We start from the raw sequence: 24,318 nt of genomic DNA, 5'->3' as shown, positions 1-24,318 counted from the left end.
CCAAATCTAGTTCTAATTTTGTTGTATGAATTCTTTGCTTGTTTATCACTCTAAGGTCAATTTTCTGTTTTGTGGATGAATCAATCATTTAATTAGGATAGGATTGGCTCAATCAGTTTGTTTTGTATTTTCATACTTGTGTACAACTTTACCAGGAAAACTAAAAAAGGGAAATTTTGAAGCAATTTGTGAATCTGAACCTTGTCATTCATACACTTCATTTTCATGGTAACATTTTGGTTAGGTTTTCGTGATAACTACAATTATTGTTAAATGAAGTGCGAATCTGGGAAAGGAAAAGAAATAGAAAAAATAAAGAAGAAAAAAGCAACTTAAAATTTCCTTTATTTTTTCCCTTTCGTTTTTCTTTTTAACTCAACAACTTTCTCCTCAATCCGAACACAACCCAAGTCCCAATTAGCAAAATTATAAAGTGGGTCAAAAAAATCAAGTGTGGTTATATGCCCGCCCAATAACATATAATCACTAATCAGTGTGTTTGTTTTGAGTTTTTTAAATTAAGTTTTTTAAATTAAGTTTTTTAAAAATTAAGTTGTTTAATTTTTGTATTTTTTTGTTTTTAGTGAATATTTTTAAAATTTTAAATATTTTTTTAATTTTTTAGATGCACCTTATTTAGATATATCTAAAAAGTAAAAATATTTTAAAAATTAATAAATACATAGAAATATAAAAAATGTACTGAATTCTTATATATATATATATATATTTTGTATTTTTGGTATTTAGTGAATTTTTAAAAGATTTTTTTTACAATTTTTTTACTTTTTCGGTGTATTTATGTTAGATGTGTCTGAAAAGTAAAAAATTTGCTTAAAATATTAAAAAAATTCAGTAAAAACAAAAAAACACGAAAAATAAGAAAGTAAGGCTCTGTTTGGTGAAGTTCTGGAAAGTTAGTTTTAGAGTTTCATTTAAACATAATGTTTATTTTGGATTTTCAAAAATTAATTCCACTCACTTTTGAAAATGCGGTCGGAGGCGGGAAAAATTTGGGTTACCGGTCATCCGGCCGGTTGACCGAAACAATGCAAATTTATTTTTTAAATTTATTTTTTTTGCAATTGACACGTGTTAATATTTATATATTCAATAAAAAAATATTTTTCAAATTTTTAATTTTTTTTTATGAGTTTTAATAGAATTTTGAATTGTGTGTTTAGTTATGAGTTGTAAGTTTTTGTATTAAATATCATATGTCACATCAAAAATTTCCAACTCAATTCAAAACTTTTTCACCAAATAAATTTTCTACACTTAAATCATAATTTCAAAACTCATAAATTCAAAATATAACTCTATTCTTAAATCATATTTAGAAAATTCTACTAAACGCAACTTAAAATTTTTTGAAAAATGTTTTTGAAAAAATAGAACCAAGCAACTATTTTTCCATGCGAGAAAAAATGGTCACATACCCCTTATTATTTGACGAATACAAACATGAACCCACAATGCTATAAAAACCCAAATAACTTCTCATGTAGGTATCAAATTGTGCAAACTTTTAAAGGTAAGGGTCGCTTGGTTTGGGTTTTCTAAAAATACATTTTAGAAAATTCAATTTTTTAAATTTTTCATATTTTTTTATTTTTAATGAATTTTTTTTTAATATTTTAAGTATTCTTTTAATTTTTAGACACACCTAACATAAATTCACTTAAAAAGTATAATTTTCGTAAAAAAAAAAAAATCTTTAAAAAATCCACTAAATATCAAAAATACGAAAATTCAATATATATTTCATGTTTTTGTGTATTTATTAATTTTTTGAAATATATTTTCATAAATATTTTACTTTTTAGATACAACTAAAAAAGTAAAAAAAAATATACTTAAAATTTTTAAAATATTTACTAAAAATAAAAAATATATATATGAAAAACAAAAAACTCAATTTTTAAAAAATTGAATTCAAAAAACTAAAATTAAACGCACTGAATATTTCTATTTTTGATAGTAACACCAAAATAATAATCTCAATGTTGACCATTTCACATTACTTTTAGCCGAATCAACAAATGAGGGTCTTATCAGTTAGACACATGAAAACAATTGTTACCAACTGAATAATTAGAATTGGAAATTAAGTTTATATTTAGGATTAATTTCATAAGGGTAGGCCCTGGACTGTGTATATTTGACTTATCCCAAACTCATAATGAAAAGAATCTTGTGGATTGAACTCTCCAAATTCAAATTGAAGTTACATTTTCAAATTGAATTGTTCTTCTTTCTATGGCCCATTGAACTACCTATGTCATCATAATTTGGTTAAGTTTTTAGAATTTTATTTTTATTTTTTAATTAAAAATTAATTTAACAAAAATAAATATTAAAAAAAAGATTTTCAAAATTATTTCCACCTAAATAAGAGAAAATCATGAGAAAAGAATGAGTGTTTTTATTTTTTTTTTAATTTCTTTTTCCAAATTATTTTTTAAAAAACAAAATCAGAAAACCCAACCAAACAAACCAAGGAATGTTGCAAAACTAGGTTTGGGGCATAAGGAGACAAAACATTATCAAATTATTCATGAAAAGAAGCAAATGGACTATATGGAAGCACCAGAAGTTGGTGTGATTGCTTTCCATATTTTCTGTTCGAATAATGCTTGGGAACCCCTTTTGGGGGTCACCCCCTCACCCTCCTTTGCCACGTGGCGGGTGATGATTGGAGGAGTAGGAAAAAAAAAAAAAAAGAAAAGAAAATGCAACCAATGAGAAAGAGAGAGGGTCAAAGGGGTTGGAAAAAAAGGAGGATGAATCATTATTGTTTTCTGTTCACACATTGAAAAGCAAAAGTAACGAACTTTTTAGTCCACCATTTTCAAAAGCAAAAGTAATTATTACCTCACCAAATCCACTACTTTGTTCAACTTGCCACATAATTATTTGTGACAATATTAGTTTAATAGTTTAACTAGCTTTAAGTTTTATTCTAGATAAAAACAAAAACAAAAACAAATATAATCTTATTAAGAAAAAGAAAAATAAATATTAATGAAAAAATATGTATAGAAAAACTAGTTTAGTCAAGCTACTAATCTCTCTAATGTAACCAACCAAACAAGGGCTTGAGAGTGCTGACCTTATTGCTTGCAAAGCAAACAAACATGCCTACTTTGAAAATATACAATTATTGATTGATTAAAATAATATGATGAACGTTTTTTAAATGACGAATTATGGCATCCTTTGGTAAAGTGGTTGGGGTTAATTTAATTTATTAAAAGACAATGGACTAAAAAGTTAATAACACAAAACGTTATATTCAAATCATAATCATTTTATTTTTTATCTCACGGACTACAAAAAAAAAGCTAAAAATTTATCTCAAACTAAACTTTTTTAACCAAACTAAAATAGTCAAAAAGTCCAACTAAAAAATTTCATTCCAAACAAGGCCTATGGCACATTTTATCCATTATGTTATTTTAATTCCTACACTTTCATTGGTTAAATTTTGACTCTTAGTTTTAAATTTTATATTAATTTGGTCTAATTGATAACTCTGTTGTAATTTTTAATAAAAAATAATCAGATCAAATTTATAATTCTACTTATAAAAGCATGACATATGTCATTTATGTGTACATTTTTACACAAAAAAAAAGAAGAAGGAAGAAATATCAAATTAGTGCAACATTAAAAAAGCAATTACAATTCAGTAAGAAACTTTATAAATATTAATAAATAAAAATATAATTTTTTTTCCAAAATCTCAATGTGTGAAATTACCCCTAGAAAAATGCTAAACATTTTAATTATTCAGACTAAATTAATACAAAATAAAAGAATTTTATATCAAAATTAAATCAATTAAAATTATAAGAATTAAAATGATATAAAAATTAAAATATAAACACTATTGTGTAATTTATTCTCCCTTTTTCTTTAAATGAAAAATTAATCAATAAATAAAATAATATTATTAAATAAAATTTGGACTCAGTCAACATACACCCTTGGCACTTTTATCAACAATACTTTTTCAACAACCATAAAATACTGCAGGTGTAGGTAGGTAAGGTGGAATGGAAGACGTCTACATTTTATCTGGTTTGACTGTACTAACACAATTTGCTTTGTTGAAATTAGTGAGCATTGTGGCCCTACCAAATTTACTCCTGAATCATTTGGTAACCCCCATGTGTATCATCAAACGCTTAACCCGAGATATAAGGTTAATTACACCGATACCCCCTCAAGGATGAGTTTGGGAGTATTGCTGCGCTCCTCTCCGGGCCGAATGAGATTATTTTGATAATTATAACAATTTATATTATAAGATTCGTTAGTTAAAATATCTATATCAAAAATTAAATTAATTAGACATTCATAATTACATAATCAAGGTCTTAAAAATATAAAATTTATTATCAAAATAATATTTACCTTTCATTTTTTTCAAAACTAATGTGATAATTATATAATTATAAATGTCTAATTAATTTGATTTTTTTTTTAATGAATAATTTACTTGACAAATCCAACAATATAAACAATTTAGATTATCAACACAAGCCCGGTATCGACCCCCACAAGGGGCACAAGCAGCTGTTGTGCCTGACATAGCAGTATCCCCTCCTCCCTCGGGGATTAGTAAATATCACTTTACCCTTAATCCATGAAGTTGTACATTTTGATCCCATTTATACCTGTATTTATACAATTTGCATAGTTGAAAAAGTCAAAATATACGAATTCATAGATGAGGAAGAGAAAATGATATTTGCTAATAGTTGAGTAGGTGTCCGTATATATGTAAATATATCATCTCGTCTTCAACATTACAACAAATCATTTTCTTCAGCAATTTTCAGAATTTATCCAGAACTACCATTTCAGCACAAATTAGATAAATTGATAACTAAAATATCGGGGATAAAAATGAAACAAACAGCACACTCTGGAGACTGACAGTGTATTTAGCCCTAAGCTTTAAGTCACGACTCCTAAATCTTTCATTTAAAATTATAAAGGGGAAAAAAACATTTATACCGAGCATATTCTGTATCAAACTTTATTTTATCTCACAACATAGAGGTGAGTCCAAGTCCAGCCAAACACAACCTTTCGCAAACATAAACATCGGCAAAACTACATTTATTTGTATAACTTGCTGAAAAACCATGAAGAAGCAACAAACAACCCTCCCCCCAACCCAAATCAAAACTGCAATGTGACCTTAAAACCATGGTCCAGGTTTCACATTTCAAGAGTCGAATAGTGGGAGAGATATAACCTTTTGAAGCTAAACTTCAGGGTTCGAAAATCATATTCTCTGCCTCTCGCTTCAAGGAGTCAAACAGCACAGATGACAGATAACGCTCTCCAAAGCTAGGGAACACCACCTGTCGAAAAAAGAAATAATATTTGTAGAATTCAAAGATTTATAATAACAATATGCGATTTCCAACCAATTTCCAGTGATTGAGAGCAATGATCAAAATTTCATTTCAGTATGTTGCTTTGGTTAGATTAGAAATGGAAATGTTTGAGAAATGTTTCAGAGAAGGGGAATAAGTGACTTAATCATATGGTTGTTTTATTTTATCCAACGTAGTTTTCTCAGATTCTCTAATAAATTTCAGTTTTTTTTTCTTTGTTCTCAATTTATTTATTTATTTTTATTTTGACAAAAAAGAGGCAAATAAAAATAACTTGTTTACTATTCCTAACGTATTGTAGTGTTCCGATGAAACATTGGAATTTCGGTATTTCACTAATTTTCATTATGGTTTCCTAAGAAATGGAAATGTTTCGGTAAACGAAATTTTGGCCCTTGATTGAGATTAAGGCTTGTCCATGGAGTTCAGTTCAGCTAAATTACTTGAAGAGTGAAGGGAGTGTTTATGCCATCAACTTTTTTACAGCCCTATGAGCAAGATAGTGTTGAATCAGCGGAAAGCAAAAAATAAAACTTACAACAATGAGTTTTCCAGCATTTTCTGGCCTCTTAGCTACCTTCATTGCTGCAGCGGCAGCGGCACCAGATGATATTCCAACCTGCAATACATGTCCCCACAAATCAACCTTGTGACCTTAAAAAAAAAAAAAAACTGAACAAGAACTTTGGAGTTCAGTATTTAAAAAAGAGACAGCATTCCTACCAGCAAACCTTCTTTCAATGCAAGAAGCTTAGCAGTTTCGATAGCTTCCTCACTCGATACCTGCAAATTCATTCAAACATAATCATACAGCAATAATTATCAGACAATGCTTCTGAATCTCATGGATGAAAGACGGCAATACATGATGGAATAGTGATAAAAAATTACATTAGATTTTTTATACAAGTAAGCATGCTCTGTTACAACACATTCTCGTGTGAGTAATCACTATTACAACACATCAAAAGGTAAACTGCTCTATTTGAAACAACGTTAGACTCTTCCAGATGTTTACTAAACCAAATGAGACTGCCTTGTTAGAAAGTCTTTGAGGCTTACTTGAACAACTTCATCAAGTAAATTGGCATCCAATACTCCAGGGATGAAACCAGCACCAATTCCTTGGATTTTATGAGGGCCTAAATATTGCAGTATCCATACATTAAGTTAGAATAAAAGAACATATTTTTACAATGGAAAGAAAAAAGATGAATACAAATATGAAATTTTAAAATTCTAAGCATTAAGGAATGGTGTACCCACCCAAAAAATATTGATGTCAACAAAAATTGCAACTCAGATTAAGTGTATGAATATATCAACAATGAATTCAATATCATCAAAAAGGTATGGATTTTCTTTTTTTCATCATAATCAAACACACCATGATACAATTTACATTTACAAGGAATCACCGCTACTTACTCAGAACCTTACACAAAAGCAAGCACATTCTTATAGTTTGTCACAATTTCTATTATGTAATAATAACATTCTTTTCCACCGTTCTTCCATGTACAAACATGACATGAGTTCATCATAGTAAATAAATCCTGAACCAAATATCCAGTTGTCTTTATTCCTAAATTTTAGAAGTTGCCACATACAAAACCCTAGCCAATTTCCCAAAATCATAGGTAAAAAGCATGCCTAATGATGATTGCCTAAACAAGTTCCATCAAAATCATTCATTCTGACTTGGCAGAGACAACAAAATATGTAAGCAAAAAAAATATTGCACCAGAAATACAAGAACACTGTTGACAGCAACCCAGAAAAGATAAATGCCAAAACATGTTAGAAATCATAACTCACCTGGCCTTCCTCCAGATAAAACTGCACTTTCGACTGGTTCTACGCCATATAGCTGAACATGAATAAAGAATAGCAAACCAACAACAAATGAAACAAGAGCATTAAAGTTAGTGACTTAACTAAAAGAAGGGAGAGAATTGGGCATTATGATTTTTCTACCAAAACAGAGAACGAAAAAGAGCTAACCTTAATCTCAGAGTTTTGGTCTTTAAGGTACCTTCCTGCACCTGTAATTGTCCCTCCTGTACCTATCCCAGAAACAAAGGCATCAACTTTCCCACCCGTGCCTTTCCAGATCTCTGGTCCAGTGGTTTCATAATGGATCTAAACAGATGATATCAATCAAATGATTAATCTATCCAATCAGCTACCAACAGGTGCTAAAAATACACAAACTCATAAAGTACTCGTGCAATAATACCTTTGGATTGGCAGGGTTTTCAAATTGCTGAAGAATATAGGCATTGGGGGTCTTTGCCAGTATCTCTTCTGCCTTTTGAACAGCCCCTTTCATGCCCCTGGCAGGATCTGTAAGAACCAATTCAGCTCCAAAAGCTCGGAGAATAATTCTCCTTTCCATACTCATTGAAGCAGGCATGGTAATGATGAGCTTGTAACCCTTAGCAGCTGCCATAAATGCCAAACCAATGCCGGTATTACCACTGGTAGGCTCAATGAGGACACTCTTCAGCAATGATCATTCAGGCAGACAATAACAAAGGAAAGTTTGTCAGGTTCAAATGACCATTGTAGAAGGAACAACACAAACTGCACAGGTATGCTCGCCGTAAATTGATATATCTCTTTTATATTCAGTTACTTAATAAGTTAATACAGTTTAAACTAGAAACATTCTTGTGTGAGACTAATTACAGGAACTTCTCACTTTTATGGATTGTCACATACAAGGTAAGATGGTGAGGAATGAATTTACGGGATACTTTAATGTTTATAACCTTAATAACCTATACTAATATATAAAGCCAGAAGAACAAAAAGTAGAGTTGTGTCACATTATTCTGAATTTCCAATTGTTCATAATTGTCACATTTCAATTTCAACTTAAGATATGGATGAGGAAAGGTAGTTAAAATATCAATCAGATAGATAATTGAAGAATTTGAATATAATGGTATGGTCAGGGAAGTAAAATAATTATGGTGTGGGACAGTAACGTAGTAGATACTAGATATAATGTGTGACAACCCTCTAGTAATAACATAACAGAAAAGTAATCCAATATTTTCACATAACGTGGTGAGGTCAAGATATTAAAATCTCATTTTAGTATGTGTCCATATAACAGATCTAGATTCCACGACAACCAAAAAAAATCAAACAAAACAATAAGTAAAATAAAAAAATATATATGGATTTCGACTAACCTCGCCAGGCGTAATGAGGCCCTTCTCCTCTGCATCTTGGATCATACTGTACCCAATCCTAAATGCCAGGAATGATTTAATGTGTCAAAATCTATTAGCAGAGCGCCCATAAAACACATATAATCTAAAAAATATGATCAAGATTGAGATACTGTGAAGCAAAATAGCACAGAAATCATCTATCTCAAGAGCAAAAGGTATATACTCTATACCTGTCTTTGACACTTGAGCAGGGTTCCATCATCTCTAGCTTGGCAGCAATACGAGCAACACAACCATCCACAATGTTGTTGAGATACACGAGTGGTGTGTTACCTATCAACTGTCAAGTCAAAAACAACAGGATGAATATGATAAGCAATATCCCTTAATCATAAGCTCAAGAAGAAGGTAGGGATGAACAATGCTTACTTCAGTAACATCTTTTGCAATTGCACACTTCTCCGCCATTTGATCAAATCACTGTGCAAAAATAAAGATTTGAAGAGATCAGAAATAGCAATCAGATCGATTCTTCAAAGGGGGGAAGCAAAACAGGAAAATAATGCAAAAGCCCCAGGCCAATTGACACTGATCCAAACACAGGGCCCTGTTCAAATACATATTTACTTGATGGGAAATAAAGAATACTTGAAATTTTATATTCTTTTCTTCTAAATTTTCTCAGAAACCATCATATAGGTGACTAACTAGGAAACCATACTATATACTAAATAGATCTAAGGCTAAAAACCAAAAATTATATCTAAATAAACAATAATTTATCAGAAAATAAAAACCAAAAAAGCAGAAGTTGCATTGATACAAAAAAAGATAATTTCAAGAATGCAGGGTATATTCTACACCAAAATCCAAATACTGACATACATGCAATGAGGACTAGATGTTTCAGAACACTTGAACTAATCCACACACACACACATGCCAAGAAAGATATTGGCCTAGATTAAAAGTTCTAAACAAATCAAAGGGAAAAGGGAAAACCACAAACAATTAAAATGGGGGGGAATGAAAAACAGAAAGGAAAAAAGCTCAAAAAAGAATTACAGTGAAACACCATAAAACTAATCAGACAAAAAGGAAATACACAGTATGGTTTGTACCAAAACTCTGTTGTAATATATCGCTGGTGGGAAAACTGGGGGAATGGAAAGAAATTTAACACTGGCTTTCGATTTCCACAGAACAACACAGCCAAGTTAAATCTCAGCAGTTGTTCAGATTCTCAGATTTCAATACTTTCCTTTCCGTTTTCTCAGAAACCAAACAGATAACAAAACAACTTATCTAGTGCCAAACACACACATCTTCACGAAATGCAGACTTTTCGAAGAAGAATAAAAAAGATCAATCAATAGACAAGTCACATACGCAAGCAAAAAATGAAAGAAATTTCGTAGTAGAAAATCAAGCTTCTTTTGATTTCCACAGAACAAACTCAGCCAGTCTAAATCTCAGCAGTTGTTCAGTTTCTCAGATTTCAGCACTTTGTTTTTTTCATTTTCTCAGAAACCAAACAGATAACAAAACAACTTTATCTAGTGCCAATCACACATCACTTCACAGAATGCAGACTTTTTCGAAGCAAAATCACAGAGAGAGATCAACGAAGCAAGAAAATGAAAGAAATTTAGTAGTAGAAAATCGAGCTCCTTTTGATGTCCACAGAAAAAAATAAAAAATAAAATAAAAAATCAGCCAATCCAAACCTCAGCAGTCGTTCAATTTCTCAGATTTGAACACTTTCCTTTTTTATTTTCTCAGGAACCAAACAGATAACAAAACTACCTTATCTAGCGCCAAACACACACCTGGTCACGAAATGCGGACTTTTCAAAACAAAATCACAAAAATCAATAAAAACATAGAGTCAAATACAAACGATAAGATTGAGGAAAATTCCGAGTAGAAAACGAAGCATTTGTATATGTACAAAAAGTCAATCTCACCGAGAAAGCGGTCGCTACAAGCCAACGACCAAAGAAAAGCACAGCAAAGCAGAGCTTCAATAGAGATGAGAGAGAGAGAGAGAGAGAGAGAGAGAGATCTTCCAAGGGAAGGGAATATGTCCCTCTGTCCGTATCGCCACCGCTGTTTTTTGGATACCGGACGGCCTCTAAAATGGCTTTAGTTTTTTTTTTTGAATGGGTTAAAATAATTAATAAAATAAAGCACTCTCAATTTTAAATAGGGTGAAGGTGACTAAGGCATTGTTTGGTAAATTTCTATTTTAGTGAAAAATTAAAAAGTTATTATAAATTGTCATATTATTTTTTTTTTATTTTTTTACATTTTTTTATAAAAAATTACTAAAATAACATATTCCCAAACAAGACTTAAGACTTTATATAGGAATTAAATATTTTAATCAAAAGTTACTATAAGATCCAGTTTAAGAATTTAATTAATTTTTGATTATTTTGGTAAGTTGAAATATTTGTATTTAGAAAGATGATTAAATTTTTTTGTAACGTGATATTTGTGAGATAAAAAGTAAAATGATTATAAATTTAATGTGATATTTTATCTTACTAACTATTTTAACTTAAGAGTTGTTTGGGATGATTTAAATAAGTACATTTTTTTATCTTTTTATGAAAATATGTGCAGAAAAGTAGAGAGGTGATGTGATGGAAAAAATATAAAAATATGGATTATATAGGGGATGCCAAACTTGGCCTTATTTTGTCTTTTAGTATTATTTTAGCCTAAGGCCTCGTTTGGGAACCCTCATTTTTAGTCAAAAATTTAAAAAGTTACTAAGGCCTCGTTTGGGAACAGGTTAATTTAGTAATTTTTTGGCTATTTGGCTAAAAAGGTAAGTAAAAAAAACTTGTATGTTTGGGATGATTTTTTGACTAATTACGAAAAGATGTGCAAAAAGTAGAGAGAAAAGAGAATCTTTGACTTTTTGGTATGGGTTGTTGGCTTTTTAGCTAATTTAGTAACTTTTTGGCTAATTGACTAAAATAGCCTCTTGCCAAACGAGGCCTAAATTAGTCAAAAAGCCAACAACTCATACCAAAAAGTCAAAGATTCTCTTTTCTCTCTACTTTTTACACATCTTTTCGTAAAAAGCCAAAAAGTCATCGCAAACATACTAGTTTTTTTAACTCATATTTTAGTCAAATAGCCAAAAAGTTACTAAATTAGCCTGTTCTCAAACGAGACCTAAAAAGTCAAAAAAAACTTCTTTTTAAAGCACATCCTAAGTAATCACATCACTCACTTTACTTTTCTACACATTTTACGTAAAAATCCAACAAGCCAGGAAGTATGTTGGTTTTTTGGCTTTAGCTTGAGGTTAAAAAGTTACTAAAGTTCGTTTGGGTTGAATTTCTTTAACTTTTTTTATTTTTGTAATAGAAAAAGTAAAATGATTATGGTTAGATGTCACATTTTGTCTTATTGAAAGATGGTTAAAAGTCGCTTTTAACCAACTTTTTGTCATATCATCTCTCACATTTTTATATGTTTTTTCAAAGAAAAATCAAAAAGTTAACTTTTAACCAATTATATTTTTGTGACTAAATTAGCCCTCAATCTCAAAAGAGTCTCATGCCAAACGGGAGCTAAAAAAGTATGTTCCCAAGCAAGGCCCAAATTAATATAAAAAGATAAAATATATTACTTTAATTAATAAAATAAAATATCACATTTAAATCATAATTATTTTATTTTTCTGTTACAATCATCACATCCAAATTAAAAAAATAAAAAAAAATCAAACAAAACTAATTTAATCATATTACATTAACCAAAATATAAAAAAAAAATAAAACTAGGCCTCATTTGGCATGCAACAGTTTTAGCTTAAAAGTCAAAAAATTATTAAAAAAATCAAAAACCTTATAATCTACACCAAAAAGTTAAAGGTTGCGTTTAGTAAAGCTTTTTAAATATGATTTGACAGTAGGAGTTGTATTTTGAGTTTGTGAGTTTTGGAATTATGATTTGAATGTGAAAAATTTGTTTGGTGAATGAGTTTTGAATTGAGTAGGAAATTTTTGATGTGACATATGATATTTGATACAAAAACTTACAATTCATAACTAAATATACAACTCAAAATTCTATTAAAGAACATTAAAAAATTTAAAAATTCAGAAAATATTTTTTTCGAATATATGAAAATTAACATACGTCAATTGCAAAAATATATATATATATATATATATATTTGCACTGTTCCGGTCAACCGGCTGAACGACCAGTTATCCAAAATTTCTCACCTTCGACCGCATTTTCAAAAGTGAGTGTGAAATTATGATTTGAAACTTCTAAACAAACATCATATGCAAAATAAGCTCTGAAATGTTTCCAGAGATATACCAAACAGAGCTAGATTCCCCTTTCTTTCTACTTTTTACACATCATTTAGTGAAAAATTAAAAAATCATTCCAAAGTATTTGCTTAGTTAAAGTTTTTCAAAAACACTTTTTAGAAAATTCTACTTTCTTATTTTCTGTGTTTTTCATTTTTACTAATTTTTTTAATATTTTAAGAAATTTTTTTAATTTTTAGACATACTTAACATAAATATAACTAAAAAAAATTTCACAATTTTTTTACTTTTTAGATACATCTAAGTAACGTGCATCTAAAAAAATATAAAAAAAATATTTAAAAATTTAAAAATATTCACTAAAAACAAAAAAATACAAAAACCAAAAAATTTAATTTTCAAAAAACTTAATTCAAAAAACTCAAGCCAAAGACACTAAATATTATTTATTTTTTTACCTTATATTTTAATTAAAAAATCAAAAAAATTACTAAAATAGTATGTTCTCACATCCAGGGGCTCAATCACATCACATTTTCTATTTTAATTTTTTCGGTTCTTTTTTCTCGTATTGAGCAATTAATAATATTTTATTTTATTTAATGAATCTCAAAATTTGTTAAATTTTAAATAACAAATTAAAAATAAATTTATAAAATACATTTAATTTAATAAATGGATTAAAATAGGAAGTTATTAAATTTTCAAGATAATTTAATATAAAATTAAATACACATTAAGAAAATAAAATGAGAAAGATACTAAATTCAAGGCAAATTAATACAATAATAACTACTAGTTTTTTTATTATAGAGAATTTTGAAAATTTTAAAAAATAATTATAAATTTGTGAGGAATTAATCATTTTTAGGGTCTATTGGCCTATTTTGAAAAGTAAATTAAACGATAATTTTTTATTTTTTTTTATTTTTAAAAAAAATATGTAAAAAAAATAATAAGATAATGCCACTAAAAAAACTAAAAAATTACCAAACTAACTTTTTAATCAAGAAAGTGGCAGCTGTGAGCAACAGTGCGGCCTGCTTTGGATATATGATTAAATCATATATTTTTTTTCAAAAAATATAATGATAAATGTCATTTTCATAACATACTTTTTAACTCTTTTTTTCAAAACAAATAAGAACGGATAAACGGATAATTTGATTTTTACTTAAATAGCCTACTCAACAAATCATATAGTCTTCCTTTGGGAATAATTTTTTAATTTGACTTTTTGATTTTATGATTACTTTAGGTTAGTTAAGAAAATTTCATTTGGTGAGAATTTTGACTTCTTCATAGTTTTACGAGAGAAAAAAATAAAATAATTATAATTTTGATGTAATATTTTATTTTATTAATTAATACTTTTCAAGACAATCCTTAAGGTTGACCTTTTTAACATTATTCCAAACCTCCACTAATTCCAGGGTGTTTAGGAAGATTGTTGGATTAAAATAGTCCACTAAAATATAAAATAAGGTACATTATAAACACACCTCCTAAGATTTACTTAAATTACAAATTTTTCATGTGATTCTAGAAATTACATTATGCCCCTTAAGGTTTCTAATTTCATAACAAATAAGTCATTTTATTAATAAATCATAAAATTAATTAACATATTTTAATAATGTTAAAATTTTATTTCAATTAATAATTCAAATAATTTTATTATTGTATAAGTGAATAGTTAGAAATTTCACTTTTCAATTAATTTTGTTAAATAAAAAATTCTGACAGTGAGGTATTTATAATTTTCTAAACTACAAGAGGCAATTTATATTTTAAGCAAACCTCAGAGGGATGTATTTGTAATTTATCCTATAAAACAAGTTAAAATAACTAATAAGACAAAATGTCACACCTAATTTATAATTATTTTAGTTTTTCTCTCACGGCCATTAAGGGGGTGTTTGGGACGAGAGTTTGGTTAAAATAGCTTACTAAAAGACAAAATATGCTAAAATAGTCAATAAAATAAGATGTCACATGTAACTAGTAATTATTTCTTTTTTTTTTCTCACAACCATTAAATTAATTATAAAAAATAAAAAGAAAAAGCCAATCAACTTAGATTAAAATAACCAAAAAGCTAAATAGCTAACTAAAATAGTCAATTTTCCAAACAAAGCCTAAATCAAAAAAATAAATAAATAAATAAAATTATAAACACAACTATTTTAGTCAAATTAAAATAAAATAAAATAAGGGTAAATTACAAATACACCTCCCGAGGTTTGCTTAAAATACAGATTGTTCCTTATGGTTTGAAAAATTACAAATGCTCCTTATTAATTAACTAAAAAAATAAAATTCATAATTGCTCTCCTATATAATAATAAAATTACCTAAATTATTAATTAAAATATATTTTTAATATCATTAAAAACTGTTAATTGACTTGATAATTTATTAATAAAATGGGCGATTTGTTATGAATTAGAAACCTTAGGAGTGAAATGTAATTTTCAAAATCATAGGAGACGATTCATATTTTAATCAAAACTCAAAAATATATTTGTAATTTACCCATAAAATAAAAGCAAATAATTAATTAAAATAACTATCTTCACAGACAAGACTCGCTAGGGTGGTTGAGCCATGATGACCGCGACAAGCCAGGCAACCCATCCATTTGAAAATATATCAAAAAATAAAAGAAAAATTAAAAATACATTCCCCAGATTTGTTATTTGTAATTTTAAAAAATTCTCTGAGATTTATTTAAATTATAAATTATTTATAATTTTAAAATTTTTATTATTTATTTATTTATTTTTTAGAATTACATTATACCTTCTAAGATTTTTAATTTCATAACAAATAAACTCTTTTATTAATAAATTATTAACTTAATTAATAGTTTTTACTGATGTTAAAATTTTATTTTAATTAATTATTCAGATAATTTTATTATTACATAGGAGAATAGTTAAAAATTTATTTATTTTAATTAATTTTGTTAATTAAAAATTTTGACAATGGGATATTTATAATTTTTCAAACTATAAAAAATAATTTATATTTTAATTAAATCTCAGAAGGTATATGTGTAATTTACCCAAAAATAAAAGATATAAAAATAAAGGTAGCTTGTATTTATAGAGCAAAGTCAACCTTTACACAAGCAATCTTATTATCAAAGTAATAATAATAATTTTATATTGCCTCTGTTTGGCAAGTTGATTTTCAGGCTTTTTTGGCTATTTTAGCCACAAAAAATAAAATAGGCTATTTTAGCCATAACAAACAAAACATCACATCCAACCTATAATCATTACATTCTTCTCTCACAAAAAAAGTCAAAAAAGCCAAAAAGTCAAAAAACCCTTCTCAAACCAAGCTTTTTAGCCCATGTTAAAATAGCTAAAAAAGCCAAAAAGCCAACCTACTTCCCAAACCAAGCCATTATCTCTTTATTTTTCTAAAATTCTAAATATTTTTCTATTTTTAATTAACAAATTATCTTTACATCCATCATCTTTATCTCTCATTCTTATAACTCTTTCCTTCATCTCTCTCTCTTTCTATTACTTTCACCATAATAGATAAAGATGACAACAGGTTAGAGAGGTGATTAAGAAAAATTATTGGGGGCTGATAGGATACTATGTGACATGTTATATAGTGTCTTTAACCAATTATAAATACCATGGTCTCCCAAGGATGGATCTAGGGGGGGCGGCCGCACCCCAAAAAATTTGAAAAATATCATATATTATACTAGAAATTTTAAAATAATTTAAAATTATAGGAGTTCGCACCCCCAAATTTTTTTTAGATAATTTCAAAATTATATAGAGTAGCCCCCTAATTTTTTAAACTATCTGGAATTTATGTTTTTTTGAATTATTTAACATATATAATAATCTATTTTAAATTTCATGTATATGTATTTTTTAAATTAGATCAAAATGAAAACAAAATTTTAAACACTTTAGTGGGTTAAAGTGTAAATATGAAACTTTTAAATATATATATATATATATATATAATAGACAATCCAAGACTTGCTGGGGAAGCTTAAGAAGCACTAAGTCTAAAATAAAGTAAACAAAACAACCGAGTCTGAGACGCAGCATAAGAGAGACGACCGATACGGAGTTACGGAGTGCAACGCAACGCCTAGCCCAACCCTTGTCCTGACTCCTCAAGAAGGTAATCAAATAAATTTGCTCTCAACTTTAATATTCTCATTGTTGATCTTTGTGGCTTTTTTGGGATTAAAGTTATATTATATCATATATGGGTTTGCTTTTTTGGGTTTGCTTTAAAGTTATATTATATCATATATGGGTTTGCTCTCAACTTTAATTTGCTTTAATTTTTTGGAAAGGGTATTAAATAAATTTGCATAAAGTTGGCTCAATTGTGAGATAGTGATGGATTGAGCTTATATTATACTCATATTTATGTCTATGTTGGTTGAAGTTTCAATAATTTATGTCTAAGATTAATTGGGATTTATGCAATATGTTTTCTTTTTTTTCTTCAGTTAGTTTTTTGAGCTTATATTATACTCATATTTCTGTCTATGCAATATGTGCCCCAATTGTTTGTTAGTTTTTTATTCAAATACAATTATTATTTATTTCTAAGAATTAATGGGCTTATTTGAGATGATTGTTTTGATATTTATGTCTGTGGATTGAAGTTTGAATATGGGTGGTCCAATTGTCTGCTAGTTTGTGATTCAGGTACAATTGTTAAGTTAATCATGGCGAACAAAAAAATTGATTTCTTCTTTAAGAAAAGAGGTTCTGAAAATATCGTTCAAAGTTCCACCAATAATGTTGAAACTTCAACTCCTTTGGAACAACGTCCTTCTAAACTTCCAAGAGTCAAATCTAAAGATGTTGATACATCTTCTTTGGTGAGGGATCCGGGGTTGCGTCAACAAATATGGGATTATCCGGTATCTGAATGTGATGAGATCAGACGTGCTTATATCAAATCCAGGCCATATCAACCCAAGGCTCCGAACAATCAACGTTTTGAAACTGATAAGAATGGGCGTCGTTTTTTAGATTCTTGGTACAAGTTATTTCCGGATTGGTTGGAATACTCTCCAACAAAAAATCGTGCATTTTGCCTTCCATGTTTTCTTTTTACTGAGCCAACTGGACACCCTGGATCTAGTGTTTTTACAGTCGAGGGATTTTCTTCTTGGAAGAAAGTCAATGAAGGGAAGAATTGTCCTTTGTTATCGCATATGGGCAAGGATCCTAACTCATCGCATAGAGTTGCTATCAAATATTGTTGTGATTTAACAAATCAAGCGCAACATATTGAGGCAATTATTGAAAAACAAACTTCCATACAAATTGCTAGAAATCGTTTGCGATTGAAGACCTCGATAGATGCGATTAAATGGTTAACATTCCAAGCCTGCGCTTTCAAAGGTCGTGATGAACGCCACGAATCTAACAACCAAGGGAATGTTATTGAGTTGATAAAGCTCTTGGCTTCTTATAATGAGGATGTGGCAGCAGTGGTTTTGGAAAATGCTCCTCAAAATGCTTCCTATCATTCCTATGGGATTCAAAAGCAGATTCTTCGTATTTTCTCTGATAAGATACAAAGATTCATTCGTGAGGAGATTAATGATGGGAAGTTTTGCATTCTAGTTGATGAATCTGAAGATGAATCGAAAAGAGAGCAAATGGCAATTGTTTTGAGATTTGTTGATAAATATGGTTTTATAAAAGAGCATTTCTTTGACATAGTTCATGTGTTAGATAACACGTCGACAACTTTGAAAGAAGAAATTTGTATTGTCCTTTCTCGTCATAACCTTAGTGTGCAAAATATTCGTGGTCAAGGATATGATGGTGCCAGTAACATGTATGGAGAATGGACTGGGTTGCAGGCTCTATTTTGTGCTGAGTGTCCATTCGCATATTATGTTCATTGCTTTGCTCATCGGCTCCAATTGGCTTTAGTAGGAGCATCTAAACAGGTTATATCTATCAATCAATTTTTCTCTTACTTGACTCAAGCAATTAATATAGTTGGCTCATCTTGCAAAAGACATGATCAATTAAGAGCTGCTCAGGCTGCAGATATTGCTGAAAAGCTTGCCATTGATGATGAATTCGAGACTGATAAAGGAAAAAATCAGATTGGAACATTGAAATGAGCTGGAGATACTCGATGGGGTTCTCATTTGGGTTCCATTTGTAGTTTGATAAACATGTTCAGTGCTACTTATGCAGTCCTAAGAAATATAATTAATGATGGAAGCAAATCGAATCAACGAGCTGAGGCAGATGGAGTTTATGATTCCATTACATCTTTTGAGTTTGTCTTCATCTTACATCTTATGAGGGATATCATGGAGATTACTGATGATCTTTGTCAAGCTTTGCAAAGTAAATCTCAAGATATATTAAATGCAATGCATTTGGTGTCTACAACGAAGATACTTATTCAAAAATTTAGAGAAGATGGATGGGTTCCATTGTTGGAGAAAATTAAATTATTTTCTAATGATCATGGTATACAGATTCCTGATATGAGTTGTCCTTATAAAGGAGGCCAAGGTCGGTCTCATTCTGAAAGAGATCAGCTCACCATGGAATATCATTTTTGAGTTGATATTTTTATGGTTACAATTGATTCCCAGTTACAAGAATTAAACAATAGGTTTAAGGAAGATGTAATGGAATTGCTTGTTCTTAGCTCAGCTTTGGATCTTAGGGATGGTTATAGATCATTCAACATTGAGGATATTTGCAAACTTGCAGATAAATTTTATCACATGGATTTCTCCGAGCAAGAAAAATTGCATTTCAAGTATCAGTTGGAAAACTATAAGCTTGATATTTCCATACTTCCCGAGTTTCAGAAGCTGTCAACCATTTCTGAGTTGTGCCAAATGTTGGCAAAAACAAAAAAGTCGACAAGTTATCCTCTTATTGATAGATTGATCCGTCTTGTGTTGACTTTACTTGTTTCAACTGCTACATCAGAACGTGCATTTTCAGCTATGAAACTCGTTAAGTCTAAATTGCACAATAGGATGGAAGATGGTTTTTTGGCTGGTTACTTGATTACGTACATTGAAAAGGACATTGCTCGAGGGTTTGATGTAGACTTTATCATCGATGCTTTTGATATTATGAAAGAACGTCGAGCTCAATTGAAGATGCCTAATTTTAGTAAATAAATGCATGTAGAAATAGTTACTACTTTTTGTAAGTGAATATGGGCAAAAAAATATTCTCAATTGTATGATCATCTTTTGGTACTCAACTATGTTGACAAGGAATATATAGTTCAATATTTTATCGTAACATTATTGATTTTTTTCATACTAGTAGAAATTGGTATTGAATTTCAAATTTTATTAGTTAGAGGTTAAACGTACTTTGACCCCCCCAAAGTCATAATCCTGGATCCGTCCCTGTGGTCTTCCATGTTATCTCCTCATTGCCTAATCCATAAATATAACCCTTACTCTCTCAATCAATGAGAGAAAGAAATGTACCACATGGCACTTACCCTATCTACACTAAAAAATTTCTCGATGATTAGGGGTGGTAGCATGAGGACATCATTTTATGAGACTTTTTTATTTTTATTTTTTACATTCGAGTTTTATTCAATCAACTAGGGTTTTGTTGGTATTTTTTCATAATAATACAAGAAAAATATATAAAATAAATTAAAGAGAAATGCAAAAATAATTTTTTATTAAAAGGATGAAATACAAAATAAACAACATAACTAAAAATACAGAAATGAATTAGATTGTATTACTTATAAAACAAATTATGAACATGGATAACTAAATATTATAACTCATCTTTGTAAACTAAATATTGAAAAATTTAAGAACAAATTGTGAACTCACCATGGTCTCCCATATTGTCTCCCCATTACCCAATCCATAAATATAGCCCTTACTCTCTCAACCAATGAGAAAAGATAAATGTACCACATGGCACCTACCCTAGCTACACCCAAAAATTTCTCGATGATTAGGAGTGGTGGCATGAGGACATCATTTTATGAGACTTTTTTATTTTTATTTTTTACATTCGAGTTTTATTCAATCAACTAGGGTTTTGTTGGTATTTTTTCATAATAATACAAGAAGAATATATAAAATAAATTAAATAGAAATGATAAAATAATTTTTTATTAAAATGATGAAATACAAAATAAACAATACAACTAAAAATACAGAAATGAATTAGATTGTATTACTAATAGAACAAATTATGAACATGGATAACTAAATATTAGAACTCATATTTGTAAACTAAATATTGAAAAAATTAAGAACAAATGATAAGAACAGAAGCAAACTGAAGTCTGCACTAGACAATTTCATTAAAACAGATTTATCGCCTACCGATGGATGCTGGAGGTATGCTGGCATCTGTCTCCCAGAATACAACGGTTGAAACTAGCTAATACAGAAACACCTTTGAATAACTTTGGCAAACTTGACAATGGATTCACTCTCTCAAACAAGAACCAAAGAAGATGCTAATAAAAGAATATAGAAAAAAAATTCTTTGGTGTAAAAAAATGATCTCCAACTTTTTATCTCAAAACACCATCTCATTTTTCATCACAAAATCTCTCTAAAAACAACCTACTAAGTTGGAGGAGAAAGACCTCTACTTATACTAGTAGGGGAGAGCCTTAGCCATGAAGGCTAACATCAATAAGGTCATCAAATGCCATCAACTCTAGCCATTAGGGCTAGAGTTACAAATGTTCAAAACTCCAAAACCATTATATAAATCATAATGTATATATAATGTATAAGTTTTAAGAATTAAACTAGATGGGTTGCAAAATGGATACGGGTGTTGGGTGACAACTCGATCTAAGCCCAATCTTATATACATGCACAAACTAAGCCTAGCACAAAGCTCAAGACTAGGTCCAAGTCTAAGACCAAACCCAGCACATGCGCAAGTACAAGTCTAGACCCCAGTCCAAACCAAGACTAAGTCCAAATCTAAAACCAATTTTATTGATGCCCACTTTATGAGACAATTCTCATTCACAACTCAATGGTTTCGGCTCATTATTTTTGTATTGCAATCTTCTCACTTAAGAGAATACAAAATCACTCAAATCTATCTCAATTGGCGGTTAGGTCCCACTTTAATTTCTAATTAAAGTTGTCGAAAATCCATTATTTTCTAATAATCCCCCACATAAATAAAATTGGCCGAATAAAGAAAAACGAGCAACACTTAACAACAAAGACTCTGAGAGAGAGCACACAGAATAATCCTGCATCAGAAAAGGTAGCTGTTGGCCTTGAACCTTTCATAATGAAAGCCTATCAGATTTACTGGCTGACTAGTGAACGTGATATCTTGAACTGTTCTGTCGTTTGTGTAAATCGAGACAATAGACCTCGCACAGGAGTTACTCTAACCATTATTCTTGTTCTTACTGGTATCTCTGATTTGGCCTTAGAACACCAGCCTGGTTCAATGAGGCACCAAAACAAGTTTTGTCCAACACGTCACTCTCAAGCCAATAGTCTTATTATCATGAAACATAAATCCAGTATTCAATAGTCTACTATTTAGAACTTCATAACATGGCCAGTCGTCTTATCACTAGGAATCACTAATTTCTCAACATGAGATCATTAGACTTTCTACTACTAGGAATCACAATGTTTTGACCTATGATCAATAGTCACTTTACTACTGAGAATCACAACGTCCTGACATAGGATCAATAGACTCTTATATTACTAGTAATCATCGTGTCTTGACATATGATCAGTAGCGTCTCCACTACTAGGAATCATCATGTCTTGACATGTGATCAGTAATCTGTTCACTACTAGGAACTACAATCTCATAACTGTATAGCCAGTGGTCTAACACCTCCTAAGAACCACTAGTTTTTTATCTCTGTGATCAGTGATCTTGTACTCACTAGGAGCCAGCAATATAAGAATATATTTGGAATTTAAAAAATTCAAAAATATATTCACCCACCCTAATGGGTTGTCTCATCTTTGCTTTCAAGCAAAGTCACATAGCAATTATACATGCCATAATTGACACAAGGATAATATACTAATTGCCTTTGATTAATTTAGAGATATTATCATGCAATGTTATGATTTCCTCTAATCACACTTGATCTCTATAGATCTTCCTTTAAGAACTTTGCAAGGCTTAAAGTTGTCAAGTGGAACAACATTTTATGTTATCACCTCTTGAAGCCATTTCTGAAAAATCACTACAGAATTTCACTATTCTATTTTCCAGAAACTAAACTTAACACTAGAAAATCCCAAGGTCTAAAATTTAATTCAAAATTGATCTCACCATTTATCCTAGAATCAAACATGGTCAGGAAAGTTTCCAGGAAGACTGAAGTGGTTATATCAGTCCCACTTAAGACTCAATTAACCTTAGACAAAACTTTAAAGAGCATGTTGACTCCTAATCCATGAGAAACCAATTTAGAATTAAGTTTTTAAGGAAATAAACTAAGTTAAAACAAACCAAGTTTACAAAACTTATAAGCAATTAAAATTTGCTATTAGAATTACACTACTCATAAAAGTTAACCAGTATTCCCGGAACTGAGTCCATTATTTCTGAATAAAAATCAAAAATATTTTAGCTAATGCTAAAATTTGGTTTCTCTTCCCAAAACAAAACACTTTGGAAATAATCAAATTATAGCCAAAGACTTTCTCTAAACTTGGTTTTCCAGCACTTTAGGAATAAAAAAATTAAACCCAAAGATTTCCTCTAACCACAAAGGTTTGAAACCAAATCCATCTAGTTGTCATTTCTGAACAAATCAGAAATACTTTTTAGCCAAGGCTAAACTTTGGTTTCTATTACAAAAAACCAAACACTTTGGGAATAATAAAATTAATCCCAAAGACTTTCTCTAAACCCGAAGGTTTATAATTTATTTCCTTCCCCATTTCCTTTCACTATGGTGAAAATTTTACAAATTAGAAATTAAAACCACTATAAATGGAAACGAAAATACAACTACAACTGTTACAATTACAAATTGTCTAAATTTGCAAAGCACAGTTCATGGCTGCGTTCGAGATGGTCTGTTTAGCCAATAACACACTCCTCCACTTGAAACCATCCTTTTGGATTGCTAGCTTATCTTTGTATAAAATACAATACAAAAAATAAACTCAGTACTCTATGCCATGTAAAGGGGATATGTACAAAACTTTATTCACGTTACCGCTAAACCTCTATGCTCACTGCTTATATACAAATTTGGAAACAAAATGAGTTAATAAACCAATAACTCATATAATGCATATTACATAAGTAATTTAAACTATCACTCACATTATGTAATTCAGCCTCTGTTTGGGAAGTGGGTTGGCTTTTTGGCTATTTTAGCCTGGGGCTAAAAAGCCTGGTTTGGGAAGAG

At 29.6% G+C, this 24,318-nt stretch overlaps 3 protein-coding genes across 7 annotated transcripts; 2 read left to right on the top strand and 1 right to left on the bottom strand.

Moving 5' to 3' along the window:
• Positions 1-4,951: 4,951 nt before the first annotated feature.
• Positions 4,952-10,936, bottom strand: LOC114309961 (cysteine synthase). Of its 5 annotated transcripts, none has more exons than XM_082867827.1 (12): positions 10,567-10,777; positions 10,406-10,428; positions 9,029-9,079; positions 8,830-8,939; positions 8,618-8,675; positions 7,654-7,917; positions 7,419-7,556; positions 7,233-7,284; positions 6,477-6,556; positions 6,138-6,197; positions 5,953-6,033; positions 4,952-5,378 (listed from the first exon to the last, which is right to left on the bottom strand). In XM_082867827.1, the coding sequence occupies exons 3-12, from the start codon at positions 9,065-9,067 to the stop codon at positions 5,286-5,288; spliced, it is 975 nt and encodes a 324-aa protein (XP_082723953.1). In that variant the 5' UTR covers positions 9,068-9,079; positions 10,406-10,428; positions 10,567-10,777; the 3' UTR covers positions 4,952-5,285. The 5 variants fall into 5 exon arrangements, with proteins under 5 accessions (XP_082723953.1, XP_082723952.1, XP_082723954.1 ...); XM_082867826.1 differs by having other exon boundaries at positions 10,327-10,428; positions 10,567-10,776; XM_082867828.1 differs by having other exon boundaries at positions 9,989-10,428; positions 10,567-10,773.
• Positions 10,937-17,570: 6,634 nt separating this feature from the next.
• LOC114309975 (uncharacterized) lies at positions 17,571-19,048 on the top strand. Its single transcript, XM_082872195.1, has 2 exons — positions 17,571-17,585; positions 17,660-19,048. Exons 1-2 carry the CDS (start codon positions 17,571-17,573, stop codon positions 19,046-19,048), a joined length of 1,404 nt encoding a protein of 467 aa, XP_082728321.1.
• Positions 19,049-19,102: 54 nt separating this feature from the next.
• Positions 19,103-20,077, top strand: LOC145791758 (uncharacterized). The gene is made up of 2 exons (XM_082872194.1): positions 19,103-19,363; positions 19,535-20,077. Exons 1-2 carry the CDS (start codon positions 19,103-19,105, stop codon positions 20,075-20,077), a joined length of 804 nt encoding a protein of 267 aa, XP_082728320.1.
• Positions 20,078-24,318: the final 4,241 nt, after the last annotated feature.

Source organism: Camellia sinensis, chromosome 5 (genome assembly GCF_055761805.1).
Source record: "Camellia sinensis isolate YWXY chromosome 5, ASM5576180v1, whole genome shotgun sequence".
NCBI classification, from domain to species: Eukaryota; Viridiplantae; Streptophyta; class Magnoliopsida; order Ericales; family Theaceae; genus Camellia; species Camellia sinensis.
Note: the sequence above shows the minus strand (reverse complement) of the source record. Positions and strands in the feature narration are given on the sequence as shown.